This window comes from Falco cherrug, chromosome 5 (assembly GCF_023634085.1).
Source record: "Falco cherrug isolate bFalChe1 chromosome 5, bFalChe1.pri, whole genome shotgun sequence".
NCBI classification, from domain to species: domain Eukaryota; kingdom Metazoa; phylum Chordata; class Aves; order Falconiformes; family Falconidae; genus Falco; species Falco cherrug.
Window position 1 is genome coordinate 13,241,906 of NC_073701.1, and position 19,017 is coordinate 13,260,922.

General features: G+C 37.4%; 2 protein-coding genes across 8 annotated transcripts in view; one reads left to right on the forward strand and one right to left on the reverse strand.

The window, feature by feature from the left end:
- The window catches only part of CDPF1 (cysteine rich DPF motif domain containing 1), a 22,474-nt gene extending 12,848 nt beyond the window's left edge, over positions 1 to 9,626 (forward strand). For all 4 annotated transcript variants that reach the window (XM_055712570.1, XM_055712568.1, XM_055712569.1 and 1 more), the window contains one exon: positions 5,199 to 9,626. In XM_055712570.1, the coding sequence (XP_055568545.1) occupies positions 5,199 to 5,348 (150 nt within the window). In that variant the 3' untranslated portion in view covers positions 5,349 to 9,626. The remainder of the gene's footprint in view (positions 1 to 5,198) is intronic.
- PPARA (peroxisome proliferator activated receptor alpha) overlaps positions 9,076 to 19,017 on the reverse strand; it is a 44,730-nt gene continuing 34,788 nt past the window's right edge. For all 4 annotated transcript variants that reach the window (XM_027805562.2, XM_005439255.3, XM_055712566.1 and 1 more), the window contains 2 exons: positions 18,500 to 18,947; positions 9,076 to 16,753 (listed from right to left, as the gene is read on the reverse strand). In XM_027805562.2, coding sequence (XP_027661363.1) covers positions 16,506 to 16,753; positions 18,500 to 18,947 — 696 coding nt within the window. In that variant the 3' untranslated portion in view covers positions 9,076 to 16,505. The remainder of the gene's footprint in view (positions 16,754 to 18,499; positions 18,948 to 19,017) is intronic.

Here is a 19,017-nt window from a genome sequence, read left to right on the forward strand (position 1 = left end):
TTCCCTCGGCAATCCAGTTTTGCAGTTGAAAGAGACTTGGGACTCATGCAGTAGTCAGGACTAGTGCAGGACTCAACCCATGAGGAGAACATCACCTGATGGTTTACACAGACAACGGCCTGTATTTGTTATACCAGATACCATTGCCCTAATGGCAGCAAGATACTGACCTTCTCTTTCAAAGTGGTTGTTTGCTATCCTAGAGTAACATGCTTACATCTAGAGTGCAGCTAACAGGTGAGCTACTAGCAAGAGCACACCTTGGTCTTAAGTGTCAGCTTTAGCAGTTTTCAAATTCAGCCTTTTCAGCCCGTTCTGCAGTTGCAGTGGTTAGGGCTCAGCTCCCATGACATGATCCTTACTGCAAGTAGCTATACTGGGAGTTTTAAAACAAACAGACCCACTGTAGAATTTTTTTTTCATGTTTGGTGGCCAGTTATAGTTGTGATGGGACAAACACTCTAGCTTCCTCAGACCGTGAGGTGACATAATCTGGGCAACTGGGACTGCTCATATGCCAATGCCAGGCAGTTTCTGTGTGGGGACTTGAGGAAATTCTCTGGAGCAAAACAAAGGGTCAAATTACACTAACAAAATTTAGAGGGTTGGACAGATACAGCCAAAAGGAAATTGGCACACTTGGACAAGTTTAGCTGCTATTCTGACTTGCAGGGAGTTAGCACCAAGGATGGATTTGGTCCACTACCCTAAGAGGAGCACGCAATACCACTTTTCTCCTGATTATGTTTGTTTCCTATTTCTGAAGTCTCTTTTATCATTTGAATGAACTAAAATCACAAAGCGGCCAGACTAGACATTGCAACTGAGATTTTTTTTTTTTTTCCTTTCTGGAACTACCTGAGGACTACATGGGAGTCAGATGAAGTGCCAGTGCTCTCTGGTTACATCTTTGATAGTTAGGTTCAGTTTCCAGAGCCAAGTAGCTCAAGGCAGTTGTGTGGAGGCAAAGCTTACATGTGAGCAAGATCTTCTTAGTGACAATGTCCCTGTCTTGGCTGGTAGTTGATTCACTCCCACACACAGCCAGAAGAAGAGGCAAGTGCAGCTAGTCAGATAGTTTGGGTTTATAAGCTTGATTCCTGCCCTGACATGTCAGGTTTATCCCTCCTTTTTAACAGCAGAGGATTAGTAACTCAGACACGTTTTGGGCAAACTTGAGCACATTTAGCTGTTTTTATTCCCAAATGAAGTATCTTGAATTTACAAAGGATTCAACAGGCATTTCCAAGTCTGGCAGTTAAATCTGTCAGAAATACAGCATTTCAGCCTCAGTATCTTTCTACACAGTGTGCATTTCTGAATGAAGGTGGGGCTTTTTATTCTCAAAGATTTTCTAATTGTTGCAGTTAATCTAGGGCCTGACAATGTATAAAGGATATTAGCAGTGAACTAATAGAAGCCTCTTCTAGTCTTTTTGACATTCCTGCCTACTTTATCTATTGTGAAAATACGTCAGTCATTTACTTCTTGTTATCTGAGTCGTCAAGATTCCCCTGATGGTATGACTCAAAGCAAAACCTTGATTGTAAATAATTGAGAATAAATTTCTTGCCAAACTGGCCAGGCCAGATAGTGAATCACACATATGACTATGGTTTCAAAATGTATTTAGCAATACCGCTTAAGTAACATGGAAAGAGAGCTGCAGAAATGATAATTAGTGCTTTAAACACCCACAGCACAAAGCAGGTAAACACATACTATTCCTCTTTCATGTGGGGAAAATTAAAAGTCCAGAGAAGTAAAAACTTATCCAAGGCAGTAGAGAGAGCCAGTTAGGAAAATATCTCTGTGGATTGATTTTGGTTTCTCCTTGTGCTTGACCCAAGTAGATCAACTCAGCCATGTGCTGAGTGTTTCCATAATGTTATAACATAGGAATTGAAGCTGAGGAAACTCATGCTTTCCTGGGCCTCTTTGGCAAAGAAGGTGGACCAATTTGATGCAGCGTTTCCAATGACAGGTTGCTTTTATTCTTATGTTAATTCAAAATAGTACTAGTCTGGAACCTGTGGCAAAATTGAGACTTTTCTGACCTTAGCTTTGGTAAAGGATTTTTGTATCTAAGGAGGCTTAACTGCAGATCAGATTTTAGGCTTTTCATGAGACAAGCCATGCTAGCTGAAGTGTCTTTCCTTACAGTTGCTATGCCAATGAAAGTCAAGACTTAGCAACTGTTCTGTATAATGCTCATAAGCTCACTTCAAATATTCTCTGAAGTCTCACTCAGTTGATTTACTCCAGTCAGCTTGCAGCACACATTATCCTACTGAAAAAATCTTTAGCACAGCATATTGGTAAGTGCCATTTTTTCTGGTCCAACTGGATTCAAAAGATTATCTGTTATGTCTTAAAACTTGTCAAACACCACAAAAAGGAAGATAATAAAAATGCTTTTAAAAGTCCTTAGGAATGTCAAATGCCCTTCTTCCTGTTTCCTTTACAGAAAAGGGGAGAGGAAATTATATAATCTGACCACATTAGTCATTTAAAAGTTATTTCTTTTTTATTGCAACACTTGGTAGACATAGGAAAAGAGAAGAGGTGGCTTCTGGAGAAGAAAGGAGGAAAGGGAACAAGTTTTCTGCCTTATTGCTTGCCTCGGGAGAAGGTGACTAAAAACTGACCTTGGACATGACTGTAGGTATTAAGTGATAAACGTAATACTATAGCTACTTTCCATTCAGCTTCCAGTCATGCGGGGTCAGTGCTGGACACAGTTAGGCAGAACCTTTCCTTTGCATAGTTCCCTTTATAAGTGTGGTAAAGATACTGTCCCTGTATATATTACTTTCAGACATGATCCACGTCAAAACAGAAATAAACACTGACAGCATGCTTTGGCAGCTCAGTTTTGCCTGAATTAGACTATTAAGTTTGAAATTGAAATGGCCCCCACCTCTCTTGGTCATGGAAGGGCTGAAACATATTAAGGAATTACCGATTAAACACAGAACTCTATCAGGAAATGGTCAAAGAAAGGCTTGACTATACATAATAAGTGTAATTCATAGGGCTTTAGAACAACAGCTAGTCTGAAAAACCCCAAGACTGAGAGAGGAGGACTAAGGGTATGTGGACCCAGATGCACAATGATTTGTACTAATGATTTGCATAAGTCCCATTGGCCAAAATCAGCAAAAGTTGGCAACTCATTTCAGCTAAAAGAATGGAAGTTGAGCACCTGTATTGCTGTGGGGAGCTGCATCTTAACATCAGAGTTCCCCAGCTGCAGAATAGGGGAAAAGCCTCTCCCCTCTGCCACTGCCCAGTGGTGCAGTGTCCATCACCATGGAGCCATGAACTTAACCTGGAGGCAGGTGGGCTGTGTGCCATTCTGCTATACAAACAAGAATAGCAGAGCCAACTTAAACTCTAATCTTCCCTTCTTAATTGGCAGCTTAAAGTATTAAGGATACCAAGAGACAAAAAACAATAGGCTCTGGAGGTTGTGCAACTGAAATCCAGTTTCAGGGCTTTTCAGAGACCAAGGCCTCACCCTAACTGACTATGAAGGCACCTGGCTGTCAGTGCAGAAAAGGACAATAGATGAAGAGAAGTTGTTCCTCAGGCTTGAAAGTCACACAGCAGCAGGCTGATCGTGATTTTGATATAATCATCTGCTGAATCTACTACTAGAGTCCAGATAATGATGTGGGAAACAAAAGCAAGAACAGAAACACAGGAATATCCAAGCGAAGCCCCCAGAGAAAGGCCAGCTGCAAATGACCATGGCAAGAGGAAAATTTTGCTATTTAGGTAAAACACATGGAATCCATTACTCCCCAAAAGATGTCCTGATCCATCTAAACTGATGTCTTTATTCATGCTCAAATCCCCAAGAATAATCCATCAGCAACACCAGCTCCAGCTTACCCATTAAATCCTATTTGGAATTTAGTGATCAGCATGCCAGGAGAACCATGGACTTCAGTCTCACTGCAGGGCAAAGGAATAATACATTAATAAGCTTCCCTACCATTGCCCAAACTCTGTACTGCAAATAGATTAAAATACCATCAATTTTGCTCTTCCTCAATAACTCTTCTTTGCTCCTCTTCAATAACTAACATCTGGTTAGAGCTAGCTGCTTGAAAAATTAATATTGGGCCTGTAACAATTACTAGCCAAACCAACTGTGAACGAAACATGTCAGAACATAGTATTGTTCCATTCCAAGGACACGGAAGATACCTTCTTTTTGCACAACAGCTTTTATACTTGCCATCAAGAATTCAGGGAACAGACATCATCAAGCTTTAGTACCATGGGTGTTTTTAGTTTTTAATCAGTGAGTATTATTCAGGGTAAAGGTGGGTAGTGGATGAAACATCAGTTGAATTGCCTCAGCCAAATTAAATTTGTTCAGCCATTCTGGTTATTGGACACCTCTGTGATGCTGATATATTTATACTTTTTAGTATTCTCCTAGGGCAATACAAGCACAGAGGTTAATGAGGTTATTTCAAGTGTTATGGAAAAAGATGCAGCTGAAGTCTTTGAGACTTTACAGCCCTATGCCTACGTTCTTTGTACTTGTGCTGGTCTTTAGGCCATTTTTGTGGAGATTGGCAAGGAAGAGTGTTCTGAGACTTCAGGTCTCACATACCAGTGCAGGAACTTGGAAGATCCTCCCAGGAGGGAGGAATCTTTGTAAGCTAAGATTTAGCTTTAGAGGAACACTTTGCTATTTAGGTAAAACCCATGGAATCCATTACTCCCCAAAAGATGTCCTGATCCATCCATACTGATGCCTTTATTCATGTTTAACTCTTGAAGAATAATCCATCAGCAACACTGGCTCCAGTTTACCCATTAAAACCTGTTGATTAGTGATCGCACCAGGAGAACCATGAATGATACTTGAAGGACAAGCCAGTTGTAAGGAAATGTGTTGCTGTTCTCCGTAGCAGTGAGCTGGTGAAGGTAAATTCTTTTAAAGGAGCAAGATGACAGTTGATTTGTTAGTGTTTGTTACAGACTCAGTTTTTATTTTTCACCCATTTAGCTCTAACCAGGTGTTAGAATTATCGAACAGGAAGAAGCAAAATTGCTGGAATATTTCAACCTAGAAGAAGAATTCAATTTAGAAAAATTTGAAATATAAATGTTTAATGAGACTGGAACTTAACAGTCCCATTTTGTGTATCATGCTAATAATGTTATTTTCTTTACAGGAATGTAGTCTGTTCTACTCCAAAAGGTTCTGCCTCCCCTGTGTGAATGAAAACCTAAAGGCCTTTCCTTTGGAAATACAAGAAGATATGGATAAAAGGAAGGCCCAACAAAAATCCTTCCCCTGTAAAAAAATGGATACAGGAACATAAATATGAAGGACCAAGAGAGACAGATATTTGGCAGGGGTTTCTCTTCTCTCCTTTTGGAGACTATCATGTTGCTCCTTTTAAAGAAGTGACCTTCATCAGCTCACTACTACAGAACACAGTAACACATTTCCTTACAATTGGCTTGGTTTCAAACATAACCATCCAGTGATTGCAGTGCCAGCAGTATGTCCTTAAGGTGTTGAGGAGCCAGAAAAAACAGCAGACAAGCGTGTTGTCACCACATGAAATGCATATAGTAAAAAACCTAAACAGCATATAGCATAGAGCCCATGTCCAAATTTTCGTATTTGTTATTTTAATGTATTATGTTATTCTTGACACTCCTACAGTGTTACGAAAATCTGAGCCAGATGTATCTGGCTTAATTCAATATACATACAAGAAAGTCAGTATACACCAATTGTTAACCTGACAGTGCTGTCCTGATAAGGTATTACCATAGACAAGGAGTTCAAAGCTTTATTGTAAAGTCTAAAATAAAACTGTTATGAGAAAATGTCACAGATATCCATAGAAATATCTCCATTCTTCAAGACTATAATAAAATTATAAAATAAATAGAATATATAATAAATAAAATTATAAAATACTATCACAGCTTTAACACTTCTGAAGGTAGGTGCTCTTATAATAAAATAATAATTAAAAAAAAGATACAAGTCACTTGCACTTGCACTCACTTGGCACTCAGCCTTCTGGTTCATGTCAGTATAGTGACAGGAGAGGACCCTTAATACATCTAGTTTTTGCTTTACAGGTAAAGATTAACTGATATTAAATTGAAAAGGAATACAAAAGTTCAGTTAATAAGCTCAATTCTTACCTGAACTGGGCAATTAAACTGTACCTAGAACAGGGATTTCAGAAACAGTTTCAGTCAAAAAAAGAGTAAAAAAATTGTGAGGCAAATAGCAATATGTTTAGCTCAAAAAATTAGCTGCTCAATTACTTGTGTTGATTTTGCCTTCATTACAAGGAAAATTTAGGTGACATTTATGTAAAACCAAATAGTCACACACCTTAAGAAGATGTCTAGAATGCTCCTGAATGACCAAATCACATTATTTAGTCAAGCTTTTGTTGGTCATTGGTTCAGAACCAGTTAATGTCTTGTTAGTATCTCCTCTTTTCTCAACTATCCTATCCATATAATTTGTCATATGTCAACATCTAAACTTGATCATTTTAGTAGAATGATCTGTATGTCTGTTAAAAGAAATGAACATTATTTCAGCGAGTTCTTTTTAGTTCTTCAGGATGTTTGTGTCCTAAAGTCAATCTTTTTTTTTTTTTTTTTTCCCTGACCCTAGTATATTGGTGTCCTCTGTTGAGGACTGGAATTTCTGCGGTTACTAGAGGAGCAATAACAGACCTGTTAGTACCCTTCTCAAGCTCTATGTGCTTTATGACGTTATATATGTATATGTGTGTATATATATATATATGTGTATATACATACACACATCTTTGTGGGAAAAAAGATACATGTTAGAAGTCAACATTTCAGATTCCTTTTTGCAGTGACAAGAGACTACACTTTCACAGAAAATGATATTAAATTTATTTAAAATAGGTGGTATTAAGTTTCCGTTTTATGTTAGACTTTAAAAGTTTTAGTGTATCTTACCAGCTCTGTACAAATAACAGAGGCATAAACCTCTGTGCTAAAACCAGAACTTTAAACAGAACGAGAGATGCTAAAAAGAGAATTGCAGCGCTTTTCTGTCTTAAAATTGTAGTCTTATAGTCAAGGTGACAAAAAGCAACATAGTTATGTGAGATCATGTAATATGTTTATACCAGCAAATGTCTTTGTAAAACACTATTTCCTGTATGCAACAGGTTATATCTCAACTCTTAGCTTGAGAGTACGTTTTAGAAGCCTGGCTAGTGCAGTTCGCATCTAAACGTGAGTGTGTCTTTCAGTTGTATGACATGCAAGTCTGTCTTGGGACTGGGGGATGCGCCTACTAATGTGCTGGGAAGGAGCTGGTGTCTCTGAACTGTTTTGCCTCCTGTTCAACCTCCTCTGTGCTCTTAAAAAAAATGCAGTTAACTCATTTATTCATAATCATTATCTTTGCCATCATGAGATGATAGCAGCATCATTTAAAGCCCTCAGAAATGACCCTACCTTTAAGTGATTGTTCAGTTGAACCAGAGGGGAAGTAGACTCAGTTACTAAAAGGCAGCAGAACCTGTAACTACAGAATTTTTAATTTGGTCCAGTACAGCTCATTTATTTCTCTTGAGCACAACGGAGAAAGCCAAGTTAAGGGTACCTCTGCTTCACAGTTACCTAGTTACACATACCTTTTAGGTGAAGAAAATCGTATTTCCAACAAGTACCACAAACTGGCTCAATAGCTCAGGGCTGTTAGATATGTTCTGGCATCTCTGGTCTATGCTTTAGGGTAGGAAGGTTGACCTACATACAACTTGGTATTTTCTGGAATGACAAAGCATTATTATGTATTTCATATTCTTATATTCACATTGAACATAAGCATTATGGACTTGGTATATTGTTTTGGTATATATGTGGTTTCACAGACGAAATGCCGTCATGGACAAACTTACCAGCCACGAGGCCTACTCTTTGAGGAATGCAGTCGTTATAGTTTGGTTTCATCAGGTTCTGCAAGTACTTTCTGCTGCTCAGAATCAGGCCTTCAATGCTCCTCAGCATAGCTTGTGATTCTTTACCCTCTGCTGTAAATTTTGCTTCAGCACTCTTACCAGCTTAATAAATCCCCAGATTCTTGAAGGAAACCAATTATCAGTGATATATCCTTCCAACAGATTTAATTGAAGTCATGCTCATCAAATTAGTGTGCTATACTTCATGGAGAAGTGCATTCAGTGTTTGTTGAATTCAACAAACGTCTCAACCTGGTCACAGTCAACGAGAATGAAAGGACACAGCAGGACGGTGGGTCGGCAGACAAACTGATGAAATAGCTATGTAAATACATATTATGTATGCAATGTGTGTATGTACGTTACACGCACGTTCCCAATTTAAAGGGTGTGTCTAACAGTAAACCTGTAAGCATCAGCACTTTAAAGATGTTTGAAATATCATTCCAACTTCAAAACGTCCTTGCAATACTCACATCTTATTATGTAGTAAGCGTACTTAACACAGTTTGTTAACAGGTATTTGATACTAACCCAAAAAAACCTGGGCACCAATTCCATCAAAGGTTGCTTGTCCACTCTTGTTCACTGCTAGAAATCAGCATGATTACTCCCTGCTCTAATGTTAAGCAGCTAAGTTTTTTCTGAAGCAGGCTTTGTATACCAAATTAAGGCAAATCAGGTGAAGGCAAAATCATTCAAGTTCTTAACTACAGTAGAGCAGCACAAAACACATATTCATGCCACTGGTACTATGGCAGGAGCAACAGGCGCCACCGTTCTCAGCTGCGCCACCACCCTGCACTCCCCAGATCCTGATTTGGCAAACATTTACACAAGCTATCAGTTGCAATCGTTAGTGGTTGTTCAAGAGCACCAAACAGAACTGCTCCCATGTACATAAAAGTTACTCATGTGTGCAGAGTCTTTGAAGGAGGGACTCTTAAGATTTGGCAGCTGCTTTGGGTAATGTACAAGAGGCAGCTACCAAGCGTGTTTGTGTCAAAACCATGACATTACAGTGAATTACTTCCCTGGAAGTAAAAGATCAGCACAAGTCATTAAATTCACTTCTAAAAATACTTTATTTTTTTTTTTTTTAAAACCATTAAGGCAAATCCATATTTCAAATTAACTGTGTTTACATTCAGTCTTAAAGGATGACTTTTTAATTTTTTTAAAGCACATAGGTTCCTACCAGTCTCTATACAAACACTATGAATTCAACCTCTTATTTTTAAAGGAGACAGAAAAATCAGAATGCAAAAAAGACAAAAAATGTTTAGTTCAAGTTTTTTTCATCCTAGATCAGTAGGCTGGTAACATCTGAGAATGCATTGTCATATTTAGCTATGTGTAATTTTTACATTCCCAAGTGCAAGAGACTTTGTCTTTCCTGTAAATCCCTGTGAGACCAGGGCTTCCATTCTTTCTTGAAAATTTCATTTGCATTGTTCTGACAGAAAGAAACTTGGGAACTTGGCTTGAATTAGTGGTATTTTACTGGGAAACAAGCATTCCACGAGAACTGGGTTTGACTACTCCCTGCAAGAAGTGTCTGTTCTTTTAAGCTCCATATTTACTGTAATAAAATGTACCCAGAACCTCCTAAAAACATACATGACTGGAAACAATGATTTGGTGGTTTTTTCTCTTTAATATTGATATCTTGACTTAATTAAACACTTGCTAGCTCTAGTGATTAGGGTTTGGCAAAGTTATCAAAAACGTGCTTTTTTGGGTCATACCAGGTAACAGATAATTTAAGATGTGATGAAGGGGTTTAACATTATGATGTAGGTAAACTGTTGTGTTACAATCCTAAGGGAAATTCAGAGCGATTGTTTGTAAAAGCTGTGACATAGCAGAGGCAATACGAAATACAGCTCATCCGAGAGGCTGATAAAACAGGCTTTGTCAAACAGTTAAGAGGGGTGGGTTGGTTAAAATCCATAACACTAGAACATTGATTACTGAAGAAATAACTAAAGCCATAAATGCTCTTCCTTCCACTTCTGAAGCCAGAGGAAGGTATCTGTGGCTACTGAGATGGAGCCAGGGCTTCACATATCCACCTGCTCCACAGGATTAGTTTCCCAGGGGAGAGGGGTGAATGATTTGATCAGAAGCAAGCTCCCTGCCGCTATCCACAGAAGAGCCGTAGCAGTCTGCTTGGTAACTGTGTGCTGGACGGCGCCGCTGGTGAGTGCCCACAGATACCGCTCTGCATACGCACATGGGACCACTAACAGCTGTGTTACTGCTGTTACTCCATGAAGGCAACCCTGTGCTGCCGCGTGGCAAAATACACCTTGACATGCAAATGTCCCAGAGGTAATGGAGAGTGGATTTGAACAGCACTCTACCTGGTTATCTGCACATGAATCATCCACCAGAAAATTTGCTAACCTTCTTACCGTTCCTGTTGCACATCACAAACAGATTTTGAATGATTAAACTGCACTCCTACGCAGTAGAAGTAGAATGCAATACCTGCATGTTGCCAGTTTTTCGGGAGTTAGTATTTTCCCGTACCACCAGTTGTTTTTTTTTTTCTTTCAAGTGTAAAGAATGCCATGAAACTTCTTGCATTGATCATAAGGCTGGTGTCTTTTCCACAATAGGGATTACTGTACCTGCATATCCAACCTGAGAAAATATTCCAAAATACTTCAAGTACCTTATGCTTGATCTTGCAGTCTGTATTTAAAGCCCAGCCTCTAATCAGATTATTCTCTTTTGTGCATGCAGCCTATCCCCTGGGCAGAGGAAACCCGTGAAATTGAGGTCCTTGCAATTGGAATTCTCTTTTGAAACATCCTTGCACTGAACTCTGGCAAGATTGACTAACACAATAAAGGAGTTCAAGAAAAAAACCCAAAACCAACAGCTTCAGGAGCAGAAAAATATTTTTAAAACCTGTAAGCACATTAGAGAAAACAAGAGAGGAAACGCCCTTGCCCTAGGACGGGTTTAGTTAACGTGAATTTGTATCACATATCTACAGTGTAAAGTGACATTATCCGGTAGTACCTTTTACAGGTGTTTTTTTCATTGCTGGCTATGAAATTGAGTAAAGAAGTAGCTGTAGGTTACCACAAGAAACTCCAGTCGAGCTTTTATAAATAAGACACAAACATCTTGGTAGACAATATACCTGTATGGTCACACTGATCAAGTGAAAATTTCAAGATGCAGTGATTTGGGGAAATAGAATTTTATCTATTTATCTATATAATGCACTAAGTATAAATCATTGCTGGAACGTTTGTAACATACTGTGCTTGCACTAGATGCTATGTTTTGACTACAGCAAAATAAAAAGTGTACCTTTACAAGGTAACTTTTCTATCGGGATTCGTTAGCTGGAATGCTGTAGGCACAGCCTGCCACACCTGAAACACAGGACACAGAATCGCTGTGAACAGATTCGGAATTCACCTCTACTTAAAATCATAAAGGGAACGCTCCTATAGAAAATGCCAATAACGGCATTTCAACATTTTGTTTTGCATTGTCAAATTCCGTATTTAAAATACATCTATAAAAACTGCAAATCAAGCTAGTGCAGGTAGAAGGAAATGATCCTGAATACACTTTACTATTCCTAGTAAGCTGCAATCAGTTCCTCGGAGAATACCAGTAATGGAGTATTAACAAAATGTAGCTCTCTTTCGCGCTCTTTTCAGAGTTTTAAGGAATATGAACTACTGTGCTGTAAAGCAAAGATGAACTTAGTTCTATGAACTGTCTTTCATATTGGTGAACTTAAGACATTAAAAATATTAACTCTGTTTTGGAATTGCAGCTCTTCACCTAGACTTACTTTTATTAAAATTAAATAAAAGGAAGTCCACGTTCTATGTGAAAATATATTTTAAAATTTTGTTACAGTTGTCAATAACAAACACTGAGAAGTTGCAGAATTTGTGATACTTCTTCACAAATGATACAGTAATAAAGACTAGACAGGAATAAATAGCAGTTTGTCTTTGACTTCAGGCCCATCATCCTTACCCCCATAAAAGTATATCTTTCCTCACTGTACAAAAGGGGTCACAAGATAAAGTATGAAACAAATATTTAAATTAAATAATTTACGTATTTTTCTTAAAGCACCTCTGTAATATAATTTAGTGAAAGTTTATATCTTGCAATTCTCATATTTTACAAATTGAAACATGAAGAAATGGTATCACATTAAATTAAAAAAATCCCACAACACATAACAATATCAATAATCTTAGCTCAAACCCACATATAATTTAAATCTCTAGTAGAAGAAGGATAATAAAGCTGATTAAACCTAGATTTAAAAAAATTATATGCAGATTATTAAGAAAGCACTTGAGATACAAGCAAGCACCAGATACCACACTACACCTTCAACACTTAACGGACCAGGGTTTTGGGGGAAGGACCATTATTTGTAAGACCTTATGCTTAAGCAGTATCACAACTGCTGCAAAAGCATTTGTTAAATATAGTTGCAAATTTTCAACTAAAAGGGATGCTTTTAAGGAGAGACTGAGCTGGAATTGTTCCTTTTCAGACACAGTACAGGCAGCTACAGTGTAATCTTCGCTAACTGCTTTGTCTGAAATGGTGCGTAAGTCATCCAGGGTTTCCGATAGAAATAAGGAGGAGATTCAAATAGTATGTGACCCAGCTCTCATGATGAATAAATCTCTCCAAGTTTTACCAGTTTGAATAAACAAACAAATGTTTAGATGCTTATTATAAGCTCTTTGATTCGCAAACTTGTGCTAGCTCTCTCATGAGAACGGACTTAGTGCAACTGCTGGTATTTCCTAAATCTGCGCAGGCCAGAAATAACGCAAAAATATGCTCTTTGGCAACACTTCAGCTTTCTAGCAGCTGGCTAGAACCAAAGCAAAGGCACATGGAAATGGCAATTAAGTAAAAAAGATTTCTTTAAATGTTGGGAAAGATTCAGTTTCTGTAAGTGGAAAACGTTCCCATCTATTGTCTATCAATTTGTGTTTATAATAAAAGTGGGATTCTGAATTTTAAAAAGGTACAAAGTAACTGATTTTTTTTAAAATGGCAGTTGTTTGCTGTGACACTGAAGACAGTACACCTTTAAAGAAAATCTTTAAGGAGGAGATAAAAATGAACATCAGATTTCCGTAACACTTGACACAAAGCCTTCCTTTTCCTTTTTTTTTCTTCCCCTTTGTCAAAGTACCTAGGGCATCTCAATAAATAAATAAAGTAAAAAAACCCTCAAAAATGAGTACGTTATATATTTGTTGAAAACTTAAGTCATACTATTGTTTCCTAGGATTTTTCTCAATTCTTCTGTTGTCTCTTGTCTTAAGCTGTTTGCGGGTACTGCTTGCTAACCAGAGTTCTTCAGTGCTATAGTAAAAGCACTGATCAGTTTCTTTCCCTCCATAGAATGGGTATTTTAAAATATTAAACGATCTGTATAAGGTGGAAAAGCTGAAGGCTCCTCAGTATTAGATCTCATACTAGTTAAGATTCCAAACTTCAAAAAAACCCAAACACAAACTGAGTTATCTCGAAATTTAATTGGCAAAAGCCTGCTGCAGTCATCTACTGCAGTAGCGAATGTACTTTGTTAGAAGTGTAATGTAGAGATTAAGAATTCCTTTTGCCCATTAATGCTTGGGAAGTGACTTCTCTGCCCTGTGTCATTCTTTGACAAGACTGTGGGTATGTGCACGGTGCAGCAGTGTGGGCAGTGGGATCCATCCAGAATTTTAGGCTATGTTAACAGCTTGTTCATATTTCTGTAATTCTGAGATGCGTTCTTTCCATTTTTTTTTTTTTCATTAAAGGTCTTCAATTTAATTTAAAAGAGAAATCAAACTTTGGTGTCCAAAGAACTAGTCAAAAAATGCTTGCTGGTTTTCAAATAAGAAAACAAAATGGATCTGGAACAGGAAAAACGCAAATTACGCCAAAAATCCCAACACCAATAATAGGAAGCTGTTACAAGCAGCTATTAATATAGCTAAAACTTTATGCCTTCTGCTGAATTATGCTGTTTTCAATTCTTTATAGTTTTGTTGAGTATTTAAGGATTTATTATCAATAAAGTGTTTTAGCCACTTTTGAGAACAAGAGCAGTAAAAATAGGTTTTGTCCACACTGTCCACGTCTGATTTTCCTGAGAAATTTCAGTACACCTCAACTATGGAACACAACATTGAAATTTGCCCTTTGCAAAAATCTGAGCTTTGGGGGAAAAAAAATTAAAAAAAAAATAAATCAGCTTATACTTTTATTAGAAGATAAACTTAAAATAGTTTGCTATTAGAGTTTCAGTATGCCATCACAGAATGGCTATGATTTAATTTTTTTTTAGTAAACAATATTGCATATCAATTATTTCAATGCTGAATATCTTATATCTGAACGCCACAGTTCCCTAGTGAAACATGGCTGACTGGAAGAATAAAGCAGCATCATTGTTAAAATACTTCTGTTATTTTTGAGGGCTTACTATCTGTACTGCTGTAAGACACAAAAGACAATCCATTTTTCATCTGCTGTTTCCTGGTAAGGCCAACAATATTCTCTTAATAAGGCATTAGAAGCAGCTGTAACGTTAAGGCCTATTCTTGCTGTTGCTGACAGGCGACAGGAAAGGGGAGAAAATTTTCTGCTCATGCATTTATTGTTTCTATCCTGCCCTTGACGGTTACCAAATTTGAGGCCTATGCTTTACTGTTTTACACTAACTACATCTGGCATTAAAACCTCTGCTAATGACCATCACCTGGATAAACACCAAATTGCTTTTAAATGTGTAATTTATCCAATGTCTAGCCATGCCAGCAGGCCTGTAAAGAAACAAGCATTGTGACTAAAATAAGAATCATAGTGTGAGGTTCTCACCTTATCAGTCTTATTTAATTCTTGTAATGAAGGTTTAAGATTCTGAAGTCTTTAAACATGCTACAGTAAAAATGTACAAAGTGTCCTCCTGTGCCACTGAAACCTAAACTATCGTGAAAATGCCAAGATTGGCTCCTGAGATCTTTGTGTTATGAAAGAAGTATTAAAATAAAGAAATAATAACGTGAAGGTACTGTATTAAAAAAAAAAATTAAAAAAATAGCACAGTGTCTTGCATGCAGCTAGCACTTTAATGTAGCACTCTGATAAAAGATTCTGTAAAATGGCAAAGTCAAGCAGTTCCTTATGGCTTATTTTTCATCAGGAGTAAGTACTACTGTAAAATCAGGAGTTTGCTCTCAGGAACATGATAATCTTACTCTCAGCTGTGCTGTCTTTCATAATATTATGCAATCACACCTACAAACACTGTTCTTGGTAATATTGTCACCTTATCCACTGTGGCTGTATGGACAAGGACAAAATTTGGCAACATAATCTAATACTTCTATTCAGAAGGCCTAAGAAATAATAGAAGGAAATATATCCGAGTGGGTAATTGGAAAAAAGAAATAGTGTATTCATCAGAAAAGTCAACAGGTCCAAAAAATTCTTATACTGCCAAGAAGAAAGAAGGTGCCTTTCCTATACAATCATTTCTTCAGAGTAAGCTATCCCTGCACTAGAATGCTGTGCAGCTGAAATTCTTTTTTTTTGGGCTAGAATCAGATTTTTCAGTCTCTCCAAAAGCCTACCTAATTTGAAGTAATATTTTTAAGTCAAAACTGCATCTTAAAAGTTCTCAAAAAGACACGTATAATAAAGTATGATATATTTTCCACCAGGGACATTTTTATATTTCCTTAAAAGACTTTTGAAAAAAGGGTTCCATCTCTTTCTTACACTTACTCTTCAAAAAACACCTGAATGGAGCATCTCTGCTGTATTTTAGATAGCTCTTTGGATTTTATTTCATTTCATAAAAGAACCATCTTTTAAACATGCTAATCCTAAGGTATACTAATGTAATACTATACGAAGCTGTGCTGCATTTCATGGAATTAGAGCAGCAGCGGTTCAAAGGTCTTTCAGATTTTTTTAGAGGTGTATGTACAGTAACATCCAACCATTTGATACACCTAGACTGACTGCTGTAAGAAAAAGCGTTAGTTGGTTCTCAGTAACTACTATTAGCCAAAAGTGCATAATCTTTATGATTGTGCATACACCTGGAGAGAATTTGCTGAATTTGTTATATTAACTCTAAAATGACTAAGCCAAGAGGAAATACAATTTTGTTCATTTCTGTTACTTAACATTCTGATTTATTGTACAAATATGTATTCCTTACCAATCTTCAAATTTCCAAATAAAAGAACCATTGTAAAACACTTCATAAGCACTATGATCAGTATTCTTCTGCAGAACTCTTTCAAAAGACAAAAGATCCCAAACTGAAAGAAGTGTAACACTCCAGTTACCCAGCTTTTAGATTTCTCGTGCTCTGAGCTGAGTGAACAGCAGATAACTGTGCAAGTAGTTTTGCTCCCATCTGTTATTAGTATTGCTTTTGTCTTTAAATATTGTGGAAAAAAATACTAAAAATCCTTAATACATATCCCTGTAGATTTCCTGTAGTAAGGGGTGTAAATGTGCATCAGATTCAGTCTTCTTAATTATCTGAACAAGCTGAGCATGCTCTGTGACAAGTTGTCGGAGGTCAGCCATTTTTTGGAGAAGTTTCGGGAAGAGGAAGGTGTCGTCAGGATGGTTGGTTTGCAAATGAAGTTTCAGTACATGCACAATGCTCTCCTGCATTTTTTCAATGTGTCCTACATTTACAAGACCAGGACGATCTGTTCTCAAAACAAAACGATACATGTGATAATTTTATAATTGTTCTTTAAAATAGGCTACTTTATAGATTCTATATTGTAGGCTACAGTGTGTATTTACAATTTACACAATATACACTGAGGACAATGAGGCTCAAAATGAATCTTTAAAAAAGAAAAAATAATATTTTTTTTTTAAAAAAAGTAGCTTTCTATCCCTTTGGACAAAGTTTTGTCAATGCCTGCAGTTACCTGAGCAGAGATTTCATACAACCTGTGCTACAACAGAACCCCCCCCCCACACACACTCTCTCAGCCCAAAACCCAGCAGAGATATCCAGCCTAGAAATCCAGTTCTATATTCTGTATGTCCTGATAACAGAATTAAAACAGTAAGGATGGAAAAAGAAAGCATGAGTCTACTTCTAGAGAGTTCTTGAAGTCTGGTAGCAATACGGCAAGACATAAATAACAAGCTTTAACTCTTGGTTCCCATATGTATATTGGCACAGCACAAGTTACTGACAGGACGCAGAGAAGCACTATTAAGGATGTTTCACTCTTCCTAGTCTATGAGCTCATTTTCAGCTACCTACAGTCCTATAATACCTTTACTCTCCAGATCGAGCTTCTCTGTAAGAATTCTGGGACATCAGGCTAAAACTGAAGCTAGTTTCAAGAAGGATTGGGGGGGGGGGAGGGGGGGGGGGGCGGGGAACCAAACCAAACCAAACCATTTTGCCTGCAAAGAACTCCCTTGACTTTTGAAAATGTCAAAATACCAATGTATTGTGCACAAGTCAAGATTTGATGGGAATTTGCTGCCTAAACTAGCACATGAAGCTTTTGAAAGTCTAAAGATTGTATCTTTCTTCTTGTAAGTGCTGAGGACGCAACCGGGGCAGTGAAACATCCTATGCATATGGCTGAATGCAAAAAAGGGAGGAGGGAGCAGTTGTTGGAACTTTCCTGATCTTTTCTTTCCCTTTCTTAAAACACTTATGGATAGATTTGAATTTAACCTTAAACATGAACATCCTTGCTTTTTGGAGGAAAGAAAGAATTACAAGTTATTATTAAATTTGTGTTCCTTTACTCACAAAGAGTTCAAACAACAGGCATTAACAAAACAAAACAAAAAACAGGAAAGCCAAACCCCATGTCCTTAGGTACTATGAAATAATTTTTAAAAATGCCATTTTATTTTTAAATTTTTTTTAAATTAGCTAAGCTTTTTTTTTTTTTTTAACAGTTAGCGATATTCAACTCAGAACATAGGAAGGCATCAACAGAGCTGTGCATTTGTGCAGAACCCATTACATGATGCAATCAGCAAGTGTCAAAGATGAGCAAAGCTATAATCTGCACCTGCCTCCAGTCTTATTACATAGTATTTTTTCCTGCCCATTTGGCAGATACAAATAGCGTTTCCAATCCAGCTTTAAACATTAAAAAAAAATCCTCCACACCTCAAACAAAACAAACACTAACGCTCTTTGCATCCCACTTTTAAAAACAGAGAGTAACTAGACCCCTCTCTGTGGCTAAACAGTAATTCCAAGCACGTCTACTATTCTGCAAAGCAAAATACAGGCTCAGGACTTAAGAGTTACACAGTGTCTTCCACGGAACATGCTAAAAGGGAAAATGACATAGTGGTAGAATTGCATCTTAAAGAAATATGTAAGTTTTTCTATTAAAATTATTAATTTATGTAAAGAAAATTAAAAAAATTACTACCTTAAAGAACAAATAAGTAATGCTTACCTCCACAGCAAATGATGGCAGCAACAAAAAGCGATATATCACTATCATCCAATTCCAGTGCATTGAATTTCATTGCAAAATCAAATTTTGGCTCCATTATGTCACAGAATGGCTTTCTCAGGCTTTTCAGGAACTCCCGGGTTATAAAACCATTTCCATAGGCTACCAGCATCCCGTCCTTGTTCATCACAGATGCTAACATGGCAAATATGGCTTCATAAACCCCATATTTTAACAGTGTCACTTGATCATTCAAGTCAAGATTGGAGAAGCCAGGGATAGATTTGGCAAATTCAGTAAGTTCTGTGACTGTCTCTACAGACGTACACTGGCAGCAGTGGAAGATTCGAACTTCTGCTTCCTTGTTCTGAATTCCATTGGCTACCAATTTTGCCACCAGAGTCTTCTCTGCCATGCACAAGGTATCCATATCATATATAACAAATGGCTACAGAGAAAAAAAACAACCTAATTCAGTTACAAAATAATGGTTATTAATCATTGGTTTCCTAAAGAAT